Below are 27,314 nucleotides of genomic sequence, written 5' to 3' on the forward strand. Positions count from 1 at the left end.
GATATGATCTAGGCCAGAGGTAATTTATTGGTAGGGCTAGAATAACTAGAAATCAGCTCACAGAAAAATGTGTCATAATCATGTCATAGGAAACATTCATTATTATTAAGTCAACATATATTTATCACATACTATATGCTAAGTATACAGCAATGCCTCTGCCATATAGCACTGATTTACAGTTGACAATGAATGATTTACAGTTGACAATGAATGATTTACAGTTGAACAATGCTGGATAACGTTAGGTGCACTGACCCCCCCCCCAACCAATGAAGCTAAAAACCTGCGTAAAACATTAGACTCCCCCCAAATTAAACTAATAGCCTACAGTTGACAGGAAGCCTTATTGATAACATGATTAATCAATTAACATATTTTGTGAGATAGATAGATGGATAGATAGACTGTATTTTTATAATGAAATAAGCTGTAGAAAAGACAATGTAACTAAGAAAATCATAAGGAAGAGAAAATATATTTACTATTCATTAAGTGGAAGTGGATCATCATAAATGTCTTCATCCTTGCCATCTTCCTGTTCAGCAAACTAAGGATAAGGAGGAAGTGGAGGAGTTGGTCTTGCTATCTCAGGGATGGCAGAAGCAAAAGAGGTGGAGGAAGTGGAAGGGGAGGCAGGAGAGGCAGGCACTTGGTGTAACTTTAAGGAAATACATAGTAATTTCTGTCTGACTTTTTTCATTTCTCTAAAAATATTTCTGTACAGTACTAGCCCTTCTGCCACCATTTGCTCTAGTTTCAGTCCTCGTATCATAGAAAAGTTCATGTCATAAAAGAAGTGAAAACCACTCTTGAATAATTGGAACCCTTCTGCCAATTGTCTAATGTCAATTTGTTTTCTGGCATTGCTTCTTCTGTCTTCTTCCTCATCGTCTGGCGCTGGTTCAGAAACACTCATCTCCATCAGGTCATCTTCTGCTAATTCCTGTGGTGCGGTGTCTACTAGCTCTTGAATTTCTCCAAGATCCATATCTTGATATCTTCAACCCGCCCCTGCCCCCACCATCTTTTTGCTATAGACACAATCTATTTTGTGATTTCTTTGATTAGTTCTGTTGTAAATTCTGTGAAGTTATGTACAACATGTGAACACACTTTTCTCCAGCAGGAATTTATTGTTTCAGGCTTGATGACTTTCATGTTTTTTTCTATAACAATGATAGCATCTTCAATAGTGTAATCTAAACTTTGACAACGTTCCCTCCATTGGTGTTCTCTTCCATATTGTTGACAATCCTTTTTGTAGAATACCACATGTAATGAGCCTAAAATGTCCTTATGACCCCTTGATCTAGAGGCTGAATTAGAGATGTTGTATATGGGGGCAAGTAGATTACTTCAGTGCCTTCTGTGTTGAATTCGTGGGGTTCTGGGTGGCCAGGAGCATTGCCCAATATCAAAAAAAAAAACTTTAAAAGGCAGTTGCTTACTGGCAAGGTACTTCCTGACTTCAGGAACAAAGCACCAATAGAACCAATCCACAAAAAAATGTTCTCATTGTCTGGGCCTTCATGTTATACAATGGAAAGACTGGCAGCTGGTGTTTATCTCTTCCCTTCAAGGCTCAGAAGTTAGCAGCTTTATAAATAAGGGCAGTCCTGATCATAAACCTGACTGCATTTGCACAAAACAGTAAAGTTAGCCTATTCCTTCCTGCCTTAAAATCTTGGTGCTCACTTCTTTACTGATAAATGACTGTAGCATTGTTTTCCAGAATAGGACACTTCCATCTACATTAAAAACCTGTTCAAGCAGATATCCTTCCTTCCCAGTGATTGTTTTAATGGCATCTGGGAACTTGTCTGCTGCCTCTTGGTTGGAAGAAACTGCTTCTCTTGTTATCTTGACAGTTTTTTAAGCCAAATGTCTTTCTAAAATTTTCAAACCATCCTTTCAGGGCATTAAATTCTACAGCTGTAGATCCTTCATCTTTCTTTTGTTTTGAATTGTCATATAATGACTTCACTTTTTCTTAAATCATATCAGAGTCTATAGACGTGCCTTTCTTTTAGCAGTCCCACACCCACATGAAAGCTGCATTTTCAATAGGAGATTTTTAAAAGGTGTTTCTGGAAAAATGCAAGGTTTTCACACCTGCTGGTGTAGCTGTAGCGGGGGATTCAGAAATTTCCTTTTCTTTTTTCACAATGGTCCTTATCCTGGATTTGTCAGGCAACCTCAGCTGCAGACCTCACTCTGTGGTACATATCAAGCAATTCAACTTTTTCTTGTAATGTCATGACTTTTCTCTACTTCTTGGGAGCACTTCCAGCATCACCAGTGGCACTTTGTGTGGCACCCATGGTATTATTCAAGATTTATGATATTGCACAAAACACAGTGAAAAATACACAAGAGACCACTTTTTACTGCAGTGGGCAATTTACTGTAGCAACAAACTGCTCACATGAAGATAATTAACATTACACAGCATTTTAAGTGGATATTCACAGCACTTGGGCACACTACAATAGCAGCAGGAGGTGGCCACAGAATTATTATAGTAGTACAGCATTACCACAAGTAATTTTGTGCAGCTAATTATCTTCATGTGAGCAGTTTGTCTCTACAGTAAATTGCACATTGGTGATGTGCAATTTACATGCAATTTGAACACATTGATTGGTAGAAGCAGTTTCTACCAACCAAAAGGCAGCAGACAAGCTTCCACTTGCCAGATGCTTTAATATTGTATCTTTACCTTTGTTTACAAACCAAATGGCTCCAAGTATGGTCTGTAAGTGTTTGTGTGCATAGGTTTTGATACATTTTAACTCTTTATAATAGATTGGTGGATACTTTATGGTAGCAAATGATAAAATAGACTAGTAACTACATATATTTTATGTATTAATGACAAATTTTTCTTAATTTTTTCGATATTTCTAAGCTACACATTTCATCTGCAAGTTTGTCAAATTGTTACAAATCTCCAAAAAATTGTCTAATGTATTTATTGAAAAAAAAACCACATGTAAGTTGACTCATGCAGTTCAAACCTATTTATTGGAAAAAAAAAACAAACATGTAAGTTGACCTATGCAGTTCAAACCTATATTTAATGCATAAAAGTACCCTGCATGAAAATCACCCCAGGGTACACTTGATGCCTCATAGTCTGCCAGGAGACACAGTGATGCACAATTACAATTCTATATGACAAATACTGTGATTAAAACAAAAACATGACTGCTCCAGGAGACAGAGGAGAGGCAACCCCTGAAGTCTTCCAGAAGAAAAAAAGTGACTTGTGTCTTGAAAGATGAGTGGAAAAAGCAGGAAGAAGAGATGAGTAGGCAGGGAAGCAAGGTGTTCAAAGGCTGGAGAGCACAGAGGCAATTTAAACACCCTTCAGTTCTCAGCTGAAAACCTCAGACTAAATCCAAGTTATGGCCCCCAACCTCCACCTCTGCTACAGCACATCCTCCTATGTGATCTCTTTGCAGCACCAATCACAACTTGAGACTAGCCAAGATGGGCAGAAAACATTTTCTTTCTTTCTTTCTTTTTTTCTTGAGACAGAGTTTCGCTCTTGTTGCCCAGGCTGGAGTGCAGTGGCGCAATCTCAGCTCACTGCAACCTCCTTCTCCTGGGTTCAAGCGATTCTCCTGCCTCAGCCTCCCAAGTAGCTGGGATTACAGGCACCCACCACCACGCCTGGCTAATTTTGTATTTTAGTAAAGATGGAGTTTCACCATGTTGGCCAGGCTGGTCTCGAACTCCTGACCTCAAGTGATCCACCCGCCTCTGCCTCTCACAGTGCTGGGATTACGGGTGTGAGCTACCACGCCCAGCCAGCATTTTCAATGAGCTCTATGAGTACAGAAATATTGTCTGTCAATTTTCGTTGAGTCCCCTGCATCTGGAATAGTGTTTAGCAAATACTAAATAATAAATGTTTGCTGAATAAATCAATTAACAAATAAAATGCCAGCATCGACTTACCGCCTCAGGGTCCACAAGCCTACTTGTTTCTTAAAAATTTGAAGCGTGGCCTAGACATTAGTGACCCTTATAACTTTGTCTAAAACAATCAGATAAACAAGCAATACAATCCTTAGTTTTTTCCAATTTCCTTATGTGTTCAAAAAAATCATACAGATTTGTATTGTGTATGATGGCTAAAGCAAAAATGGAAAACCTCTACTGATTGTTGGGGTAATCAGACCCAATACCGGGTCGTGGGGGCAATGAAGTCCAGTGGAGTCAAAGGAATGAGAAAAGACAGTTTGAGAGAGAAAGTGAGCCCAGGGGGCCAACACGAGTACGGAGGCTGCAAAGGCCCTGAGCTCTGGAAGCCCAGACTATTTATTGGTGATCAAACAAAGAAACAGGTGGTGAGAATGTGGGGTTGAAAGGGAGCGTTGCATTAAGCACATGATTTACAGCTGTGATGGTTTAGCATATGCTCTGCTACTTGAGATAATGGAGAGCAGGTTCTTTTAACTCAAGATACAATCGATCCTGGGAGAGCAAGGAGCCTGCAAGTCTAGACACATTCCAGAGGCCACGAGGGGTTTTATGCCCTGAGCCCTGGATGCTATCCAAGCCCTGACAGGTTTTATGCCCTAGGCTTAGATTATGGTGTGTCAGGGTAGCCTTCCACCCTTTTGCACAGAGCTTGGTGTTCCAAAGGCCACAAGGGGTTTTAGACTCTGGACCCCGGACATGTTCCAAGACTCTTTTACATTATGTCAGACATGCAAGCCCCTGCCTCAGCTTCTCCCAACACTCAGCTTTTCCCCCAACACCGATAATTTGAGGAAAGGAGATAGTGGGTTATGAGTGGACAGCTACATGTGTCACGGTTCCTCAGAGAATTAACTGCCCAGACTGCATTCTCACAGAGAATGGCCTCAAATCCTCTCTCGACAAAAAGGATTTTATTAAATTATACTCTATCATATTATAAATATACAGCCAGAGGGTAAGTGAAAAACCATACATAAGACCTTCATTTTTATAGACCTCAATATACAGCTTCAGACTGGATCATAACCACCCCTCTTATTGTTTTTTGTTTTTTTAGTTGACCTTGATGGCTAAGATGGTTTCTACTCTGACCACAGCCTTGGTTTCTTGAAAGTTTTTCTTCTCCAAAATACAAATGATAGATAAGAGCGACAGATTAGAGATTCAACTAAAGACTAAACTTAATTTTATTGTTTTACTGCAGATACAGACTCTTAAGCAAATCTTATTCACTGACTTTTTGCACAGTTGTTCACATGGGGTCCTACAAATATTATCTGAAGTGCTTTTAAAGCCATACTTGAGAAAATTATGCCAGTGTAATGTTTAAAAAATAGACTAAATAAATAAATATCAGTTTGACAAAAAAAAAAAAAAAAAAAAGCACAAGCACTAAGACACCAACACAAAACTACTGACACCAGAAAGATTTATAGGAAACTTTGAAAGAAAATTACAAAATTAGCATACTTTGAAGAAAGCATGATTATATTTACAAGCAAGTTTTCATGAAAGGAGAAAAGAGTGACTAAATTATTAGCCAAGTGTCTCTCTGTGAAACCAAATTCATAATCAGACATTTAATTTTAATAAAAAGACAAATATCCAACAACTCAGTAGATATTGAACAGAAAAGTTTACAAAACATCATTATCCAATTCCTGTATTCTCTGTAACTACAGGATCATCTGATATAGATAAGCTAGCTTACCTAGAATAATCTTAAACCCTTGTAAGACATTTCTTCATATTCCAACCATAGAAAAAAATTAGAAAGAGTTTTTTAATACTTTAAATACAAATAGATACTATAGTAGGATAACATTAGTGCAGGTTTTTACATTTTTCAGTGTTATTATCATTCATCAGAATTAGTTCACACAATTTAGCATGTGAATTAAATTCCTAACTCAGCAATAGAGCTGCACCCCATAATTTTTTATTGAGACATAATAGATGTAAATATTTTCAGGGTACATGTGACATTTTGATGCATTCACATAATGTATTATGATTAAATCAGGGTAACTTCCTCCCACTGTGTTTTTGAGCCCATTAATCAACCTCTCTTCATCTTGCCACACCCTTACCTCTCCCAGCCTCTGCTCACACTCAATCTATTCACTGTCCTCATGAGATCCACTTTATTAGCTCCCACAAATGAGTGAGAACAGGAAATAGTTGTCTTTCCATGCCTGGCTTACTTCACTTAACATAAAAATGTCTGTTCCATCCATGTTGCTGCAAATGACAGAATTTCATTTTTTTCATTATACCACATTTTCTTTATCCATTTATCCATTGATGAGCACTTAGATTGATTCCGTATGTTGGCTACTGTGGATAGTGCTGAATAAACATTTGAGTGCAGGTTATCTCTCAAGAAATTGATTTCCTTTCTTTAGGATATATATCCAGTAGTGAGATTGCTGGATCACATGGTAGTTATACTTTCAGTTTTTTGAGGAGCTTCCATACTGTTTTCCATAGCAGTTATACTAGTTTACATTCCCACCAACAGTGTGCCAGGGTTCCCCTTTCTCTACCTCCTTCCCAGCATCACTACTGCCTTTTAAGTTATAGCCATTCTAATGGGGGTGAGATGGTATCTCACTGTGGTTTTGATTTGCATTTCTCTGATTAGTGATATTGAGTATTTTGATATGCCTGTTGGCCATTTGTATGTCTATTCAGATCTTTTTCCCATTTTTAAATCAGATTATTTGCTTTTTGCTATTGAGTTCTTTGAGTTCCTCATATATTCTGATTAGTCCCTTGTCAGATGGATAGTTGCAAATATTTTTTTCCCATTCTGTAGGCTGCCTTCTTACTTTGTCGATTGTTTCCTTTGCTGTGCAGAAGATTTTTAGCTTTACATAATCCCATTTGTCTATTTTTTTCTTTGGTTTTCTGTACTTTCAAGGACTTACTAAAGAAAAAATCTCTGCCCAGACCAATGTCCTGAAGTGTTTCCCCAAGTTTTCTTCCAATAGTTTCATAGTGTTAGGTCTTATATTGGGCTCCAATCCATTTTGATTTTATTTTTCTATACTGTGAGAGATAGGAGTTTAGTTTCATTTTTCTGCATATGGTTATCCAGTTTTCCCAGCATCATTTATTGAAGAGACTGTTCTTTCCCGCAATGTATATTCTTGGCACCTTTGTCAAAATATGAGTTGACTGTAAATGTATGGATTTATTTCTGGGTTCTCTATTCTTTTCTATTGGTCTATGTTTTTTGTTTTTAATGCCAGTACCATGCTCTTCTGGTTACTATAACTTTATAGTATGTTTTGAAGTCAGGTAGTGTGATGCTTCCAGCTTTGTTCTTTTTGCTCAGTATTGCCTTGGCTTTTGAGGGGAGTCTTTTGTGGTTCTGTGGTTCCATGTAAATTTTAGCATGTTTTTCTATTTCTGTGAAGAATGCTAGAAGTATCTTGATAGAAATTGCATTTAATCTGTAGATAGCTTTGGGTAGTATTGATATTTTAACAGTATTATTTCTTTCAATGAAGGAGCATTGAATATCCATGTTTTGTGTGTGTGTCCTCTTCAATTTCATTGTTTTATACACAATTTCATCAATGTTTTATAGTTTTTCTTATAGCGATCCTTCACTTCCTTGGTTAAATTTATTCCTAGGTATCTTATATTTTTGTAACTATCGTAAATAGGATTGCTTTTTTATTTCTTTTTTATATTGTTCACTGTTTGCATGCACAAATGCTATTGATTTTTGTAACTTGATTTTGTATCCTGCAACTTTATGGAATTTTTTTTATCAGTTCTAACAGTTTAGGTAGAGTCTTTAGGATATTTTGAATATAAGACCATGTCATCTGTGAAAAAGCATAATTTAACTTCTTCCTTTTCAAATTGAATGCCCTTTATTTCCTTCTCTTGACTATTTGCTGTGGCTAGGACTTCCAGTATTATGTTGAATAAAAGTGGTGAAAGTGGTCAAACTTGTCCTGTTCCAGATGATAGAGGAAAGGCTTTCAATTTTTCCACATTCAGTATGATGTTAGCTCATCATATATGGCCTTTATTATTCTGAGGTATGTCCCTTCTATATCTAGTCTGTTAAGGGTTTTTATCATAAAGGGATGTAAATTTTATTGAATACTTTTTCAATGATCATATGGTTTTTGTTCTTGGTTCTTTTCATGTATCACATTTATTGATTTGCACATGTTGAGCCATCCTTGCATCCCTAGGATGCATCCCACCTGATCTGGTGAATGATCTTTTAAATGTGTTGTTGAATTTGGTTTGCTAATATTTTTGTGAGGATTTTTGTGTTTGTTTTCATTAGAAACATTGGCCTGTAGTTTTCTCTTTTTTGTTGTGTCCTTGTCTGATTTATATCAAGGTACAACTGGACTCACAGAATGAGTTTGGAAATATGCTCTTCTCTTCAATTTTTTAAGAATTTGGATAGAATCGGAATTAATTCTTTTTAAAATGTTTGGTAGAACTCAGCACTGAATCCATTAGGTCCTGGGTTTTCTTTAATACAAGACTTTTGTTACAGCTTCAATCTTGTTACTCATTATCGGTTTGTTCAGGTTGTCTTTCTTCATGGATTAATCTTGATAGGTTGCATGTGTCTAGTAATTTATCTATTTCTTCTAAGTTTTCCAATTGGTTAACATATAATTGCCTGTAATATTCTGTAATTCTGTAATAGTTATTTGTATTTCTGTGGCATCAGTTGTTATGTCTCTTTTTTCATCTCTGATTTTATTTTGTATTTTCTCTTTTTTTCTTAGCTAAATGTCCACTGTTTATCTTTTCAAAAAAACCAATTTTTTATTTTATTGCACTTTCCTATTGTTTCTGTAGGCTCAATTTCATTTGTTTCTGCTCTGACATTTATTAGTTATTTCCTTCTACTAAATTTGGTTTGTTCTTACTTTCCCGGTTCCTTCAGATACATTATTAAGTTGTTTATTTGAAGTCTTTCTACTTTTTTGAGGTAGGCATTTACTGCTATAAAATTCCCTCTTAGGACTGCTTTTGCTGTATCCCATAGGTTTTGGTATATTGTGTTTCCACTTTTATTTAAGACATTTTTAAATTTCCATCTTAATATATTTACTGACCCATCGATTGCTCAGGAGCATATTATTTAATTTCCATGTGTTTTTGTAGTTTCCAAGATTCCTCTTGTTGTTTATTTCTGTTTTATTCCATTGTGGTCAGAAAAGATACTTGACATAATTATGACTTTTTGAATGTGCTGACACTTGTTTGGTAGCCTAAAATATGGTCTTTCTGGAGAATGTTCCATGTGCTGATGAAAAGAATGTGTATTCTGTAGCAGTTGGGTGAATTATTCTGTGAATGTCATATAAGCCCATTTGGTTTAATGTGTAGTTTAACTTTTTCTGTCTAAATGATCTGTCCACTAAGAGTGGAGTGTTGAAGTCCTCTGCTATTATTGTATTGCAGTCTAGCTCTCCCTTTAGATCTATTAATGCTTGCTTTATATACTTGGGTGCTCTTATGTTGCATGCATAGATATTTATAATTGTTATATCCTCTAGCTGAATTAACCTCTTTATCATTATATAGTGACTTTCTATCCTCTTTTCACGGACTTTGGCTTGTAGTCTATCTGATAAAATGATAGCTAGTCCTGCTCTTTTTTTGGTTTCCATTTGCGTGGAATATCTTTTATCCATTCCTTAACTTACAATCTATGTGAGCCTTTATAGGTGAAGCAAGTTTCTTATAGGCGGCATATTGTTTGGTCTTGTTTCTTTATCCATTCAGCCACTCTGTCATTTAATTAGAAAATTTAGTCCACTTACATTCAATGTTATCACTGATAGGTAAAAACTTACTACTGACATTATGTTACTTGTTTTATGGGGTTTTTTTTTGTTTCATTTTGTTTTTTTTAACTCCTCTTTTCCTTTCTACTGTCTTCTTCTGTGGTTATTTTCTTTGGCAGTATGTTTTATTTTGTTGCTCTTAATTTTTAGTGCATTTATTATAGTTTTTGCTTTGTGGTTATCACGAGGCTTACAAAAAACCTCTTATAAATATAACAAGTTATTTCAAACAGATGACAACTTATATTTGATCAAAATAAAAAGGGACTAGAAACACACCAAGGAAAAACTTTTCAATACTATACTTTAACTCCATCCCCCAACACACACACATTTTGACTTTTTGTTGAGGCAGGTATAGGTATTCTACCCAGGAACTCAAGATGATGGGGAAGCTGATTGTCCACCTCAATCCCATGTTTTCCAGTGTAGTAACTGTGAGTTGAGAGAAAATTTTCCCTATGCTTGGTGCCTGGCAGATTGGGGGAGGGGCATTGTGGATGTAAAATTCCAATTCTGTTACTATCTACCCGAAATTTTTTCACTTCTCTGAGGCCTCAGGAACTGCCTTATCCTCATATATTAGCATTCTGGGATATTGCTGGTGATAACCACAGTGCTGTGTGTTTGTTTTTGGTTTTCAGGATGCAGAAGAAGGGATAGTGAAGCCAGCTTGCTTTTTCTCCATCATTTTTCATGCCTCACAATTTTGACAGAGAAATTATATATCATTAACCAGGAAATGAATTTGTCAGCAAAATAATTCAATAACATAATGAGAAAATACCTTTACCAAAATTAAAACCAATTACTCATAATTTATTTATCTTTTTTTCTTGAGACAGAATCTCCCTCTGTTGCTGAGGCTGGAAAGCAGTGGTGCAATCTTGGCACACTGCAATCTCAGCCTCCTGGGTTCAAGTAATTCTTGTGCCTCAGCCTCCTGAGTAGCTGGGATTATAGGCATGTACCCCACATCCAGATAACTTTTTATTTTTATTTTTATTTTTAGTAGAGACAGGGTTTCACTATGTTGGCCAGGCTGGTCTCAAACTTCTGGCCTCAACTGATCTGCCCACCTCGGCCTCCCAAAGTGCTGGGATTACAGGCATGAGCCACCATGCTCAGCCTATTTATCTTTAAATTAAACTACTGCTGGCCGGGCATGGTGGCTCACGCCTGTAATCCCAGCACTTTGGGAGGCTGAGGTGGATGGATCACAAGGTCAGAAGAACGAGACCATCCTGGCCAACATGGTGAAACCTCGTCTCTACTAAAATACAAAAAATTAGCCAGGCATGGTGGCACACGCCTGTAGTCCCAACTACACAGGAGGCTGAGGCAGGGGAATTGCTTGAACCCAGGAGGTGGAGGTTGCAGTGAGCCAAGATTGCACCACTGCACTCCAGCCTGACAACACAGCAAGACTCCATCTCATAAAAAATAAATAAGCTACTACTATAAATTATACACATTATACAATATGATACTAATATTAAGCACTAAAAAAGTATTTGATTACTTAAGAGAACCACTCCTTTGTAAATTGTTGAGAAAATGTAATTGGAATAAAAATTAATGTTCTGTGCATGAAAAGCAATAAGGGAAGCACTAACAATTTTGCAGAACTACTACATGCTAGGTACTTAATTCTCCCAAAGACCTTAAGATGAGGCTACTGTTATTGAAGACACAGATTTTAGACTTTGCAGTTGATGAAAGAATAAGACAGGATTGGTCTCACTCTTGCTTTATCAGTTCAACCAATTGCAGTTTTTACAATTTTAAATTACAGGGATGAATAATTGGTAATGTTTTACAAGTTGATAATCTAGTTGCAATTGATGATACAAGTTACTTATTAAACAGCCTACAAAAAATGGAAACACAATATTCTGTTTGCCAATTTTTGCCAGACTTTAAAATTAATTACATGCAACCGACATGAAGAAATGTGTCTCTCTAAATACCAATTACTGTTCAGGCTCTCAAAATGTTAATTAAAGTAGATGAGGAAATCTTAAAAACTAACAGCAATTATTTTCATTTCTATTTTGATAACTAGCAATTAGGTAAATTATTTTATGAATCCAATAAGGTGACTGCTAAATTCTCTTTCAAGTCTGAGAGTATTTGAGTTCTATAAGAATCTCTAAAATGTCTTCTTACATAAACAATTTTCCAAATATTATGGCTAGAAAAGAGTATAAACATAAAGAACTTTACATTACACATAATTTATTTTTTGAACAATTATACTATCTGACTTACCCAAATCAAACTAATTGGAAAATATATTTTAGTAGGTGCTGCAAAATGCTTAGAATGTTACTAGAAGCAATGAGAGGATGTCCAAATATAGTGGTACTGGGAATTCCAGTCCTTAGAGTCTATCATGATAATTTGTCATGGTGTTTTATCTTAAGAGTGGCTCAAGAAAACGGACTTGCAAGGAAGCCCAAAAGGCAGGTACCTTAGAAAAATCAGATAAGTTTCACAAAAATAAGAAATAATTTCATGAGTTAATAATGAAACAGAGAAAATGACAACAAAATTAATAATTCATTGGTCATTATGGGAGAAAATCAGAAAACCAACCCCTTATGTTGAAAGCTAGCAAATAAAGGAAGATAATTAAGTATTTAACCTGGCTTTCTTATATGAAAAGTTCCTCAGAACATCCAAATAGGAGTAAATTCTATTTATTGAGTTATCCCAGCTTATGAGTAAAGAAGATAAAATAGAATTTAAAAATTATTATTTTGTAGTGCCTTATGAATTAACAGATCTAGACAATAATTGTCAGTGGTTGTTATCATCGTAAAAATAAAGATATACATCATGTGACCCAGTAAAAGCAGACAATGCTACCTATAAAGTGTTCTAGCTAAAACATCAAGCTAAATCTGATCAAGTCTCTCTGTATAATTGTTAATGTGTGGTAAATAAAGAGGAGAATGTATTAAATGACACTATGAAAATGCAGTCAGAAAATACAGACTATGAGAAACTCTGTAAGACAAATGGCCGAATGTCCTGAACAAATAAATTTCAAAAAGGAGGAAGAGGAAAAGGAAAAGAAGAAAGGAAAGCGAAATCATAGGAAATATGGTAGAGTTTACAGAAATGTGTTGCTTCAATGAGTGGCAAAATTAGCACTAGACTAAACAATACTTTGGTCCTGCCTAACAAAGCTTAAAAAACAAGACCTGAAAAGATCAAAGGTTTGCAAGTAATTTAACTGTGTCCCAGAAGAAAACTCAAGAATATTTACAGAAATATAAAAATGTCTAGGATCCAACAAGGTAAAATTCATAATATTTGACATTTGATCAAAATTACCAGCCATGCAAAGATACTGTAAAATATGACCCATAATGGGGGGAAAAATCCATCAATTGAAACCAACTCAGAATGGACACAAATGTTACAATTAATCGATAAGGATATTTTAAAAGTTGCTATAACTCTATTCCATATGTTCTAGAAGTTAGAGAAAGACTGATCATGTCCAATAGAGCAATGGAAAACATTAAAAAGACTCAATTCAAACATATAGAGATAAAAACTACAATGTATGAGGTGAAAAATATTCTGAATGGGACTAACAGATAGGCACTACAAAAGAAACGATTAGTGATCTTGAAGATGTAGCAATAGAAACTATTCACAATGAAACACAGAAAAAAACTGGGAAAAAACAACCCACAGACTCAGTGAGCTGTAGGACAATTACAAATAGGCTAATATATGTGTAATTAGCATTCCAAGAGGAGAAGAGACAGAAGGAGATACAGAAAAAAGTTTTGGAATAAATAATGCTGAACAATTTCAAATTTGATGAAAACTATATACTCACAAATACAAGATTCCCAATCAACTCCAAGCACAAGAAGCATGAAGAAAACTACATCAATTCACATCATAATTGCTTAAAACAAGTAATAATGAGAAAAATAAAAGACACGAATATGTTATGAGTAAAAGGATGGAAAAAGACATAGCACACTAACATTAATCAAAAGAAAGCTGGAGTGATTCTATTAGCATCAAAAAGGAAGTGGATTTCAGGACAAAGAATATTATTAGGGACAATAAGGGTAATTTTATAATGATACATGTGTCAATTCATCAAGACAATATAACAATCATAAACATTTCTGTACCTAATAACAGAACTTCAAAATACATGAGGCAAAAGCTGATAGAACTTCAAGAAGAAAGAGAAGTTCGCAATTAATGTCAGAGATATCAATAATTGATAAAATAAGTAGAAAAAAGTTAATAAAGAGAGAGAAAAAGTAAAAAGCTGTCACAACTAAATCTAATTGAAACATATAAAATACTCAGCCCAACAATGGCAGAATACATATTCTTTTCAAATATACATAGAACATTTACCAAAATAGACCAAATTCTGGGTTATGAAACATGGATCAGCAAATATAAAGGGATTCAAGTCATACAAAGTATGGTGTCTGGCCAAAATGCTACAAAATTAGAAATCAAAATTAGAAAAGTATCTAGAAAAATTCCCACATATGAAAACTGAATAACACTCTTCTAAGTAACCCATATATAAAAGAAAAAATCAAAAGGCAAACTAGCAAGTAATTTAAAGCAAATAAACTTGAAAGCACAACATAGCAAAGATTGTGAAATGTAACTAAAGAAGTACTTAGAGGGAAATTTATAGTTCTAAACTCCTATAATAAAAAGTTAGGAAATCACAGATTAATAATGTCAGCTTCCAACTAAAGAAAAAAAAATTTCAAGTTAATGACCCAAGTTTCTATCTTAAACTAGAAGGAGCAGACTAAATATAAATTTAATAGAAGAAAATGAATAATAATATTCAGAATAGAAATCACTGAAATAAAAACAGAAAAGTAATAAAGAAAAATCCATGAAACTAAAACTGGTTCTTTGAGAAATCAATAAAATTGATGAATTTTTAGCCAGACCCATGAGAAAGAAAAAATAAAGACAAAAATTACCTGCTGGAATAAGGGAAGTGACATCATCCTGTACTATGCAGATATTAAAAGCATATTAAGGAAATATCATGAGAAATTATCTGGCTATAAATTTGGCAGATTTGATGAGATGAACAAAATCATTGAAATACACAAACTACCAAGGTTCATTCAAGAAGAAACAGATAATCTAAATAAATAACCTTGCATCTACTAAAAAATAGAATATGTAGTTTAAAGTCTTCCCACAAAGAAAACTCTAAGCAAAAATGGCTTCACTGGTAAATCTTGCCAAACATTTAAGAAAAAAAATAGTCTATACTAACACTTTCCAAAAATTGAAAAGGTGAACCCTTTTCAACTTATATGATGCCAGGATTATGCTAGTATCAAAGTGACACAGATATTACAAGAAAACTGTAGACTAACATCTAACATATGTAGATGCAAAATTTTTAAGCAAAGTTTTAGCAAATTAAATCTAGTGATGTATGAAAGAAATAATATATTATTGCCAAGTAGAGTGCATCCCAGAAATGCAAGATTGGTTTAACTTTGAAAATCAATGTAATTCATTGTTTCAATTGTCCAAAAATTAAAAATCATACAATCCTGTCAATAGATGTGTTAAAAAGGCATTGATCTAAATGTGATATTTAAAATTAGCAAACTTCTAAATAAAACCAAAGTAAAATTTTTTCATGACCTTTGTGTTAAATAAAGATTTCTTCAATATGACACCAAAACATGGTCCATTAAAGAAAAAACTATTATACTTCATAAAATGTAAAATCTCTTCAAAAGACACTAAGATAATAAGAAGGTGTCATAGATATCTGATAAAATATTTACAAATTATATCTCTGATAAATGACTTGTATTAAGAATATACTGTAAAACACACTCACATACTCAAAACTCAATAATAAGAAACCAATCAACCCACTTTTAAAAAGGAGGGCACACTATTTGAACAGGCATTTTATCAAAGAAGCTATTGTGTGGTAAATAATCAAAATATGCTCAACATCATTAATTATTGTGGAAATGCAGATTGAAAACACAGTGCCATACCACTACTCTTCAAATAGACTGACTAACATTTTAAACACTGATCTTATCAAGTGAGAGCAAAAAAAAATGAGCACTTTGAACTCTCTTACATTACTTCTAGAAATGTAGAATGATAAAAACCACCGGGTGGGCTTCATCCCTGGGATGCAAGGCTGGTTCAACATATGCAAATCAATAAATGTAATCCAGCATAAAAACAGAACCAAAGACAAAAACCACATGATTATCTCAATAGATGCAGAAAAGGCCTTCAACAAAATTCAACAGCCTTCATGCTAAAAACTCTCAATAAATTAGGTATTGATGGGACGTATCTCAAAATAATAAGAGCTATTTATGACAAACCCACAGCCAATGTCATACTGAATGGGCAAAAACTGGAAGCATTCCCTTTGAAAACTGGCACAAGACAGGGATGCCCTCTCTCACCACTCCTATTCAACATAGTGTTGGAAGTTCTGGCCAGAGCAATCAGGCAGGAGAAAGAAATAAAGGGTATTCAATTAGGAAAAGAGGAAGTCAAATTATCCCTGTTTGCAGATGACATGATTCTATATCTAGAAAACCCCATTGTCTCAGCCCAAAATCTCCTTAAGCTGATAAGCAACTTCAGCAAAGTCTCAGGATATAAAATCAATGTGCAAAAATCACAAGCATTCTTATACACCAATAACAGACAGAGAGCCAAATCATGAGTGAACTGCCATTCACAATTACTTCAAAGAGAATAAAATACCTAGGAATCCAACTTACAAGGGACGTGAAGGACCTCTTCAAGGAGAACTACAAAACCACTACTCAACAAAATAACAGAGGACACAAACAAATGGAAGAACATTCCATGCTCATGGATAGGAAGAATCAATATTGTGAAAATGGCCATACTGCCCAAGGTAATTTATAGATTCAATGCCATCCCGATCAAGCTACCAATGACTTTCTCCACAGAATTGGAAAAAACTACTTTAAAGTTCATATGCAACCAAAAAAAAAAAAGCCCGCATTGCCAAGTCAATCCTAAGCAAAAAGAAAAAGCTGGAGGCATCACACTACCTGACTTCAAACTATACTACAAGCCTACAGTAACCAAAACAGCATGGTACCGGTACCAAAACAGAGATATAGACAAATGGAACATAACAGAGCCCTCATAAATAATATCACACATCTACAACCATCTGATCTTTGACAAACCTGACAAAAACAAATGGGGAAAGGATTCCCTATTTAACAAATGGTGCTGGGAAAACTGGCTAGTCATATGTAGAAAACTGAAACTGGATCACTTCCTTACATCTTATACAAAAATTAATTCAAGATGGATTAAAGACTTAAATGTTAGACCTAAAACCATAAAAACCATAGAAGAAAACCTAGGTAATACCATTCAGGACATAGGCATAGGCAAGGACTTTATGTCTAAAACATCAAAAGCAATGGCAACAGAAGCCAAAATTGACAAATGGGATCTAATTAAACTAAAGAGCTTCTGCACAGCAAAAGAAACTACCATCAGAGTGAACAGGCAACCTACAGAATGGGAGAAAACTTTTGCAATCTACTCATCTGACAAAGAGCTAATATCCAGAATCTACAATGAACTCAAACAAATTTACAAGAAAAAACAAACAACCCCATCAAAAAGTGGGTGAAGGATATGAACAGACACTTCTCAAAAGAAGACATTTATGCTGCCAACAGACACATGAAAAAATGCTCATCATCACTGGCCATCAGAGAAATGCAAATCAAAGCCACAATGAGTTATCATCTCACACCAGTTAGAATGGTGATCATTAAAAAGTCAGGAAACAACAGGTGCTGGAGAGGATGTGGAGAAATAGGAACACTTTTACACTGTTGGTGGGACTGTAAACTAGTTCAACCATTGTGGAAGACAGTGTGGCGATTCCTCAGGGATCCAGAACTAGAAATACCATTTGGCCCAGCCATCTCATTACTGGATATATACCCAAAGGAATATAAATCATGCTGCTATAAAGGCACATGCACATGTATGTTTATTGCGGCACTATTCAAAATAGCAAAGACTTGGAACCAACCCAAATGTCCATCAGTGATAGACTGGATTAAGAAAATGTGGCACATATACACCATGGAATACTATGCAGCCATTAAAAAATGATGAGTTCATGTCCTTTGCAGGGACATGGATGAAGCTGGAAACCATCATTCTCAGCAAACTATCGCAAGGACAAAAAACCAAACGCCGCATGTTCTCACTCATAGGTGGGAACTGAACAATGAGAACCCTTGGACACAGGAAGGGGAACATCACACACCGGGGCCTGTTGTAGGGTGGGGGAAGAGGGGAGGGATAGCATTAGGAAGTATACCTAATGCTAAATGATGAGTTAATGGGTGCAGCACACCAACATGGCACATGTATACATATATAACAAACCTGCACGTTGTGCACATGTACCCTAGAACTTAAAGTATAATAAAATATATATTTTTATATATATATTTATATATAAATATGTTTTATATATAAATATATATATTATATATATTATATATTTATAAATATATATATTATATATATAAATATACATATTATAGATTATTTTATATATAATATATATTATATATATATTTTATATATATATTAAAAAACCACTGTGGGAAACAGTTTGGCAGTTTCTTACAAAGTTAAACATATACCTAATCTATGATCAGAACTTTCCACTCCTAGGTATTTATGCAAGAGAAATAAAAATATTTCTCCAGAGACTTATGCATGAATATTCATAGCAGCTGGGAGAGGAGGAAGCAAATGCCCATCAATAGGTGAATAAAGAAATTGTGGCATATCATTACAATGGGAGGCTACTTGACAATGAAAAAGAAACACATTATGGATACTTGCAAAAATATGAATGAATCTCAAAATAATTATGGGAGAACAGCTAGGTGAAAGAAGCCAGAACAAAAAAAAAAAAAAGAGTATAACACATATAATAATATAATTTACATTAAAGTGATGGATACGTTTATTATCTTAACTGTGTTGTTGGTTTCACAAGTGTATACATATGTTAAAACCTTCAAATTATGCAGTTTAAATATGCTCAGTTAATTGTACATCAATTAGAAGTCTGGACACAGTGGCTCAGGCCTGTAATCCTAGCACTTTGAGAGACCAAGGCAGATGTATCACTTGTGGTCAGGAGTTCGAGACCAGCTTCGCCAACACGGTAAAACCTCATCTTTACTAAAAATACAAAAATTAGCCAAGTGTGGTGGTACCCGCCTGTAGTCCCAGCTACTCAGAAGGCTGAGGCATGAGAACCATTTGAACCCGGGAGGTAGAGGTCACAGTGAGCCAAGGTGGTGCCACTGCACTCCAGCTTGGGTGACAGAGACTCCGTCTCAAAAAAAAAAAAAAATTGTATGTCAATTATACCTCAATAAATCTATAAATAGATACATCAGTACATTTTAAATATACACAAAATATATACAAAGAGCTACATGCTACTGTTGTAACTACACTTTTGCATGGGACTCCTCAAACTTTTAGCAGGCCTGTTAACCCTCCTGCAAGCTTTCTACTGTGTTCTCACTGAATGGCACCAGCACCCACACAGCCGGCCCCCAGGTAGAAATCTTGGGGTCATCTTGGGCTCTCCTCTCTCCCTCAGGCTCTCCTCACTCTTGCCTATGACATTGGTGTGCCACCACTTCGGCACATTATTGCAAGTCTCATCTCACGGTTTCCTCTGTCTTGAGCCTCACCTCTACTTACATCCCTATACGGTCACCAGAGAGTTCTTTCTAAAATATCATGTATTTGATCATGCCATGCCTTTCAATGGCTTTCCATTATCCTCAGGATAAAATTCAAACTCCTTAGCCAGTCTCACCAGGCCCTCCTTTACCTGACCTTACTAATATCCCCTAAATCTGACCAGCCTACCTTCTCTTAACGGTCCACAAGCCCCTTTACATCCATACTCAATTACTTGCAGCTTCCTGAATATGGCATGTTGTTTTATACCACCAAACCTTTATTCAGGCTTCTTCCCCTGCCATTACCCTGGAAATTAAGCTCAAGCATCACCTCCTTTAATAACACTCTTTTGAGTTTCCCCCCACATGTACTCCTATCCCTGCAGCAGATAGAATTAACTACTTCTTCCTTTGGGCTTCCACAGTGATTTCTTCAAACAGAAAACTTTAAGCACTCACACATTTTGCATTTTACGATTCAATGAATTTTTTGTTTACTTTTCCCATCCAAAAAGAGTTTGGAGAGCCTGGACCAAATCACGCTTGCCTTTTTTACCCCAGCACCTAGCACAGTGGCCAGCAAATATAGAATTAGGCCAAACTGCTGTAAGACAGTTTGCCAAAAGTCAGTTCACTTCCTGTGATAGTTAATATTGAGAGTCAACTTGATTGGATTGAAATGATGCAAAGTATTGTTTCTGGGTGTGTCTGTGAGGGTGCTGCCAAAGGAGATTAACATTTGACTCAGTGGACTGGGAAAGGCAGATCCACCCTCAATCTGGGTGGGCACCATCTAATCAGCTGCCAGTGCGGCCAGAATAAAAACAGGGAGGAGAACGTGAAAAGACTAGACTGAGTTAGCCTTCCAGCCTACATCTTTCTCCCATACTGGATGCTTTCTGCCCTTGAACATCAGACTCCAAGTTCTTCAGCTTTGGGACTTGGACTGGCTTCCTTGCTCCTCAGCTTGCAGATGGCCTATTATGAGACCTTACATTGTGATTGTGTAAGTCAATACTCCTTAATAAACTCCCCTTTATATATACATCTACCCTATTAGTTCTGTCCTTCTAGAGAACCCTGACTAATACACTACCCAACCAATTTACAAAATGTACTTCTTTTAATCCATTACTTTTAGTTATTTCAATTTTTATTTTGTCTTTATAATACCATTGTAGGGTAAGTTCAGTTTTCCTTTGTCTGAATTCCCTTCTTATTCATGAGAAGAATGTATTCATAAGAAGAAATCATTCATTGACTAGTTATAAGCAGAATCATCCTGTACCATTGAGCAAGGCATGCCTCACACATGAATACCCCACTTAAGAGTGCTGTATTCATTGTACCTTGCTCCTGCAAGGCTATATCCCTTTTTCTGCTTTGTGCAAAGGTACTTTATAAGCTAAGAGTGGCCCTGGTCATAAATAATATATTATTAAAGAATTCTTAAATATTTATGGCAGGACTGCTAGCTGTAGGCCAAAATTTATTTTCTCTCTTCTGAGCCATAAGGTAAACTACATTTCCCATGATTCCTTGCAGTTACTTGTGGCCATGTGATGAGTTCTTGCAATGGAATGTGAACAGAGTGAATGTGTGATTTGGGGAACAAGACCTCTAAGAAGCTGACACGTCTTCTTACTAGTCTCATCCCTCTTCCACTGACCCAATGCAGAAGGCTTAGGAGATGACAGAGCTGCAGTATGGAACGAGTCTGGACCCTTGATTCATAATGTGGAGAAATGCGTCACCATCTAAAAAACCCAGACTTTTAAGTTGGTGAGAAATAAAGTTTTAAAATGTGAAGCCACCAAAATTGGAGGAGTACTTCTTACAGTTAGCAGTTAGCATCCCTCTAACACCAAAATTGGTACATATACTCAAATGTGCTCTGGACTATGGAGAATTTTTTTTTTTTCTTGAGACGGAGTCTTGCTCTGTCATCCAGGTTGGAGTGCAGTGGTGTGATCTTGGCTCACTGATCGTGGCTCACTGCAACCTCCACCTCCTGGGTTCAAGAGATTCTCCTGTCTCAGCCTCCCGAGTAGCTGGGACTACAGGCACGTGCCACTGCACCCAGCTAATTTTTGTATTTTTTCTTGAGATGGGATTTTGCCATGTTGGTCAGGTTGGTCTCAAGCTCCTGACCTCAGGTGATCCACCCATCTCAGCCTCCCAAAGTGCTGGGATTATTAGGCATAAGCTACCATACCTGGCCAAATTCTTATATATTCTCCCTTGTATACAAATATATTAATGTTAAATATAGTCATAAGAATTCTGCATGCCCAAAAATATTCCGATCTTATGATTTTTATGCCCTCAAGTCTCCCCTCTCCCTGCTACTTGATCTTTATTTCCAAAAGTAGGAATTAGGAACAGAAACAAACACAACAGTCCTCAACACGAAAGCCTCTTTCTCATGAAGACAAAACAAAGCCAGTCAACTAAAACTAAATAAATAAAAGAAAAAACTAATTCAACAACATGGTCATTGACAAATTCATCATTTGGCAATTGTTCTGGAGCAGGCACATGGACAGTTTTTTAAGTATATTAAAGGAAAGGAGGAATGGGGTGGGAGGAAAAAGAAAGGAATGAAGGAAGGAAAAGGAAGGAAAGCACATGGTGTCAGCCATTTGACGAATATCCATCAAGTGCAAATCCATACCCTCAAAATGTGGCAGTTACTTATTTCATCACTTTTATCAAATAGTAATGAGTGACACAATGTTGCCTACGAACAGGAATAAAAAAGAATAAATGGAAAGGAGGTGGATAAGACCAGTTGCTCACCATGAGCATTTTATTTTTATGTCTGAATTTTGAACTATCTAAAACCTAGAAATGTTCAATAGTGGGCTGGTGATATGAATGTCAAAAGAGTTGTACTGTTATCTGCAGCCAGTAATCATAAAGTTCCATGCAAATGAACTGCAAGCGAAATAGATATTGATCATCTCTAGCTGACAACATGTGATCCAGTATCTAATTCCGGGTTATACCAGAGTTCATCTTTAAGTTTTTCTTTCTGGTGATACAAAACAACATCCACCAAGGATAACTCAAATACAATCCAGGTTATATTCCAAGGTAATGAGATTTGGTAATATAGTACATAAGCATTCCATCATTGGAATTGCAATATTTCCCCAACCCAAATACTCCTATTAAACCTACCAGGGAAGGCTACTGTAAATTTTAAAGGAATAATTTAGTACTTTGCTCTTGATATGTGAAAATTTTCACCTAATTCAGCATGTAATCAACAAATCCAACCAGAGTCATACCCTATTTGGTAAAATATAATTATCTGAAAAAAAGTTACCATCACAAATTAAAATGTCTTTGCAACTTTAGCAGAGTAAGCATCTTTTAATAACTCTGGTATCCATTAAAAATTGTCTACAGAAATAAAACAGGTACACTGATAAGAGCATTTAAAAATCCCATGCACAAGCTAACAATTTATAAAGAGCTGTAGTAATCCTTACTATTACCTTTAATGTATTAAGATACAAAATACATAATTATTGGATTTTTCAAATGATTTAAAGCAATTGATATCATATGTTTTGCTTTTTAAAAATTATTTCCAAGGTTGGGGGCAGGGGAAACTTTCAGAAGAACACAAACCAATGTTTTATTGTTGGCGTAATTTCAAATATTAAGTGCACACATTAAGCAAGTAGGCTGTGTGCTAAAATTCTGCGTAAATCAGCTGTTCAGAACACAGACAGCATTTAACTCTGCAGCAGCACTACCAATCAACCAGCTACCAGCATTCATTGCCCAATCAACCCCTCAAAATCCTATTTAGCCTGTAGCATCATACTAACCTAAGCATTATCCCAGAGTACCAAGTCCAGAAAACAGAATGGACCATTTCCTCCTGTCTCCCAATCGTGGAAGAAGCCTTGGATCAGTTTTAAAATATGTCAAGTTTCTGCAGAAAGCTTTCTAAAGCTCAGAGCCTGCAGAACGGAAGGCCCCCTCTCACAGTCCCCCCTTTCAAGAAGGGACTTGACTACTTGTGACTTGATCACTGCTGCCCTGAATCCCCAGAGCTTTGTTTTATTTATTTTTCCCACAACAACCACAATAGTACGGAATTCAGGGGAAATACAGCAAGTATAATTAGTTTCAATAGGTTGACCATTTATACATTGATTACATTTAGTGTCCACTTTTATTAAGAAAATATCATATTTAAATTAATGTTGTTTACTTCATGTTTTATAACTTCTGTCTGCTAAGCCCTCTCCCAACCACTAATTCAGAGCTTCATATAGTAGATGCTCAGTTAATTTGTATTAAACAGACAAATACCAGCTTGTGTTGCCAGAAATATAAAATTATGTTTGGCTGAAAGATTAGACACCAGGCTAGTTACCTTTTTCCCTAAATCAATGTCTGCAGTCTTTCTAACGCTCAGGCCAGTCCTGCCGCTTTATGTTTCACAGGGGAGCTTGCTTTACCCCAGGGCATAAACTTCACAGCTTGTAAGACAACTGATGCTCACACTGATGGGCTTGAGGTGGGAGGAGGGAAGAAGGAAAGCGCGGAGTTACGTGTTGCCTGGCGAGACTGATGAGATGATGTGTTCGTATTTGGCCACAAGAGGGAGCCAGACCCTTTGGTAAGCAGCAACAACCAACCAGAGCGGCGCCACACTGTCCCACCCACTTTAGGAAAACTTCCCCAGAAACAAACCAAGAAAAACCAGAGTTCCTAGACATATCTAGATTTCCTAAGCTTTTCATTTAGAATATTGTTCGTTTTAGGTTATAACTGTCGCTATGAGTTCTCTAGCTATTTGGGTCGACAAAACCAAATTAGTAGTGAAAACCTGACATGGATTTGGGGGTTCTGGGGAACCAGACACCCTGTACTGTATCAGGCAAGGATTTAACAATGCAACTTAAATTTAAGAGACTGTTTATAGTTACATATGTACTTTCTTCATAAGGTAGTCTTATAGGTTAAGCATAGAACAAAATTTCAGGCACCGAGACTGGCCCAAAGAATTCTCCGTGTGTTTTGCAAAGAGGTATCAGTTTGTAATTTCTTTTTATCAGTGTTGTAACTTTAATAAAATATGAGAGTTTATGAAAAACCATGCAATCCAAACCTAAGTAAGGATATAACAAACACAAACTAACCAAAGAAATAGAGAACTTAAATTTGTTGGGTTTTTTTTTTTTTTTTGCTTGTTTTTTTCTTTTTAACCTAGCTGATCTACTCACACTCATAAAATGCCTCATGTACTCTGGGCTGAAATTTGGGTTATGGAGCACTTTAGTTGACCACAAGAAAAAGATATCTTAACTCTTAAAAAATAAACACCCCCCTCTAATGGCCCAGTGTTTAAGTCTCAGTGATCATGATGCCCAGGACGGAGAGCTCCTTTCCAACTGGCTTCCCAAGGATTGCAATAAGGCTCCCCACCCAACCTTTGTACCATCTGCAAGCTACAACTGCAGGAGGCTGGAGAAAGCATACTTGGACCCCAGCCAAGGGCACAGAAAAGCTTCAGTATTCCCCACAGAGGCAACTCAACTAACATTGCACAGATTCTGGCTCAGTGTTTTTGTTTTGTTTTGTTTTCTGCAGTGGTCTTTATTACTGTGGAAGTTTTCATAGAAATGTGATCACTTTTACCTTCTTAATTAATTCTCCACTGCTTGCTATGACAGTGACCATACTGAGGCATCAAATAATTTAGGTACCAAAGAAGGCATGTCTATCCCTTTTTACGTTTTTTACTGAGATTATGCCTTAAAAGGGGCACAACTATTTTTTAAAAAAGATAAGTAAATAAGAAAAGGGGCATCAGTTAGTTATTATTATTATGGGAAAGAAGGAAGGAAGGAGAGAGAGAAAGAAAGAAAAGGAAGTAAAGAAGGAAGGAAGGAAAAGAGAGAGGGAGGGAGGGTGGAGGAAGAGAAAGGAGAGAGGGAGGGAGGGTGGAGGAAGAGAAAGGAGAGAGGGAGGGAGGGAGAGGGAAGGAAGGGAGGGAGGGAGGGAGGGAAGGAGGGAGAGAAGAAGGGAGAGAGGGAGGGAGGAAAGGAGAGAGAGAGAGACTTAGAATAGTGTTTGGCACAAAGTTGGTACTCAAGAAATATTAAATGGATGAATGAATTACTTGGGAATCGCATAATGAGAGAATGATTTTAAAGTATTTATTTGAAAACCATTTCATGTTACTTTAGCTCTCTTCAGTGTGTTTTGTGAGCCATTCTTTAAGAAATAATAAATAGCAGCATTCTGAGTAATGTACAGTTATTTGATGCTATTTCCCTGGTGATGACCTCTCCATTTGGACTACAAGCCAACAATTACGAAGCTCGTTTTACTCACCCTTTGGTGTGTAGACAGATTCTTACATGCTGACTTCTAAATAGGTTTCTAGGATCAAATGCACAGTATTTGTTGTGTATACTTACACAGTGGCTCAGTTTCTGCCTAAGGCTATGAAAGTCCTCCACAAAGCGTATTTTCTTGCAACCTTGCAATTGCAGTTGACCAAAAACGTCTTCCATGAAGAAGGACAGAAGCTGTTCTTGAAATTGGCAGTTTTTCTAAAAATAAGATACAAGAAATTGCATATGGTAAATTATGGATCTTTTTTTAATGTTCCCCTGATCATTACTTAATTACTCTCTGAAAAAAATTTAAATGCGGGGGAAATAAACATCAAATAAGTGGAAATGTAAAAAAGAAGACGACTTTTTGACTTACCATAAATTGCTTTTTTGTTTTCTTTTTTAATAATCGTATATTTTTTATGCGGTCTTCCTACAATAAAACAAAAAGAAATAAGTTGTATCCAAGATTGTAAATGTCCTTGAGGTCATGATTTTAAGCAGAGCCTAATACTTACTGGAATCGTTGCTTTGAGCCATGCTGCTTTGATATAGAGAGCGTCAACAGCTTGGGACAGTGTTCCCCTTGGGTAACAACTTTTGGTGAAGGAAGATTGCCTGTGCTTGGCAATGGCAAGAGACAGAGTGACTAACAGCAACCCACACCTCAAAATGAAATTCACCAGCATTTCCCTTCACCCCACTCAGCGTGTGTCACTCACAGCAGCCCAAGAGATACTAGTGCCGGTTAGATGAGAGGATAACCTACTTAATGTAGCCCTCAAAGCCACCAGTCCAATGAGGTGCTGTGAAAGATAATTTACAGTTTATATAGAGGAAGATCACTTTGGTTGTTCTATTTTTTTAAGAGCTTGCTTCATAATCAAAAAACGCTGATCACACCATCAACTGACATTATTTAAAAGCTCAGCCTTACTGGTAAGATTGGGTTCTCATTTCCAAAAAAATTCAGAATTTCAGTTGCCTATCACAGCAGGTTGCATTATTTTAAAAGGCATGCCAATAAAAACAGGATGATTTCCAGGGGGCTGTGTCATAATTTTTTAAACCCCATGTGAAAAATCTCCTTTTCTAACCAGAATCCCAGAAAAATTTAACAAGGGGCTGGAAATGGGCAGCCCAGGAAATCTGCTCACGATTCAAATGGGTTTTGTGTTTATTGCTTGCCACATCCTTCACCCAGCTTCCCCCAGAGGCCATTATTCTGCAGATAGCAGCGACAACATTTCCAGTGCAGAAACAATAACTCCCCTTAACATATTCAAGATATGTTTGGAACTGGACCT

The 27,314-nt window shown here is 36.3% G+C and overlaps 1 protein-coding gene across 1 annotated transcript in view; it reads right to left on the reverse strand.

The window, feature by feature from the left end:
* The window catches only part of IL26 (interleukin 26), a 30,619-nt gene extending 3,871 nt beyond the window's left edge, over nucleotides 1-26,748 (reverse strand). Inside the window, exons 1-3 of the mRNA XM_054444759.1 lie at nucleotides 26,526-26,748; nucleotides 26,384-26,440; nucleotides 26,089-26,223 (exon numbers count right to left, since the gene is read on the reverse strand). Of these exons, the coding sequence (XP_054300734.1) occupies nucleotides 26,089-26,223; nucleotides 26,384-26,440; nucleotides 26,526-26,696 (363 nt within the window). The 5' untranslated portion in view covers nucleotides 26,697-26,748. The remainder of the gene's footprint in view (nucleotides 1-26,088; nucleotides 26,224-26,383; nucleotides 26,441-26,525) is intronic.
* Nucleotides 26,749-27,314: the final 566 nt, after the last annotated feature.

Source organism: Pongo pygmaeus, chromosome 10 (genome assembly GCF_028885625.2).
Source record: "Pongo pygmaeus isolate AG05252 chromosome 10, NHGRI_mPonPyg2-v2.0_pri, whole genome shotgun sequence".
Lineage (NCBI taxonomy): Eukaryota > Metazoa > Chordata > Mammalia > Primates > Hominidae > Pongo > Pongo pygmaeus.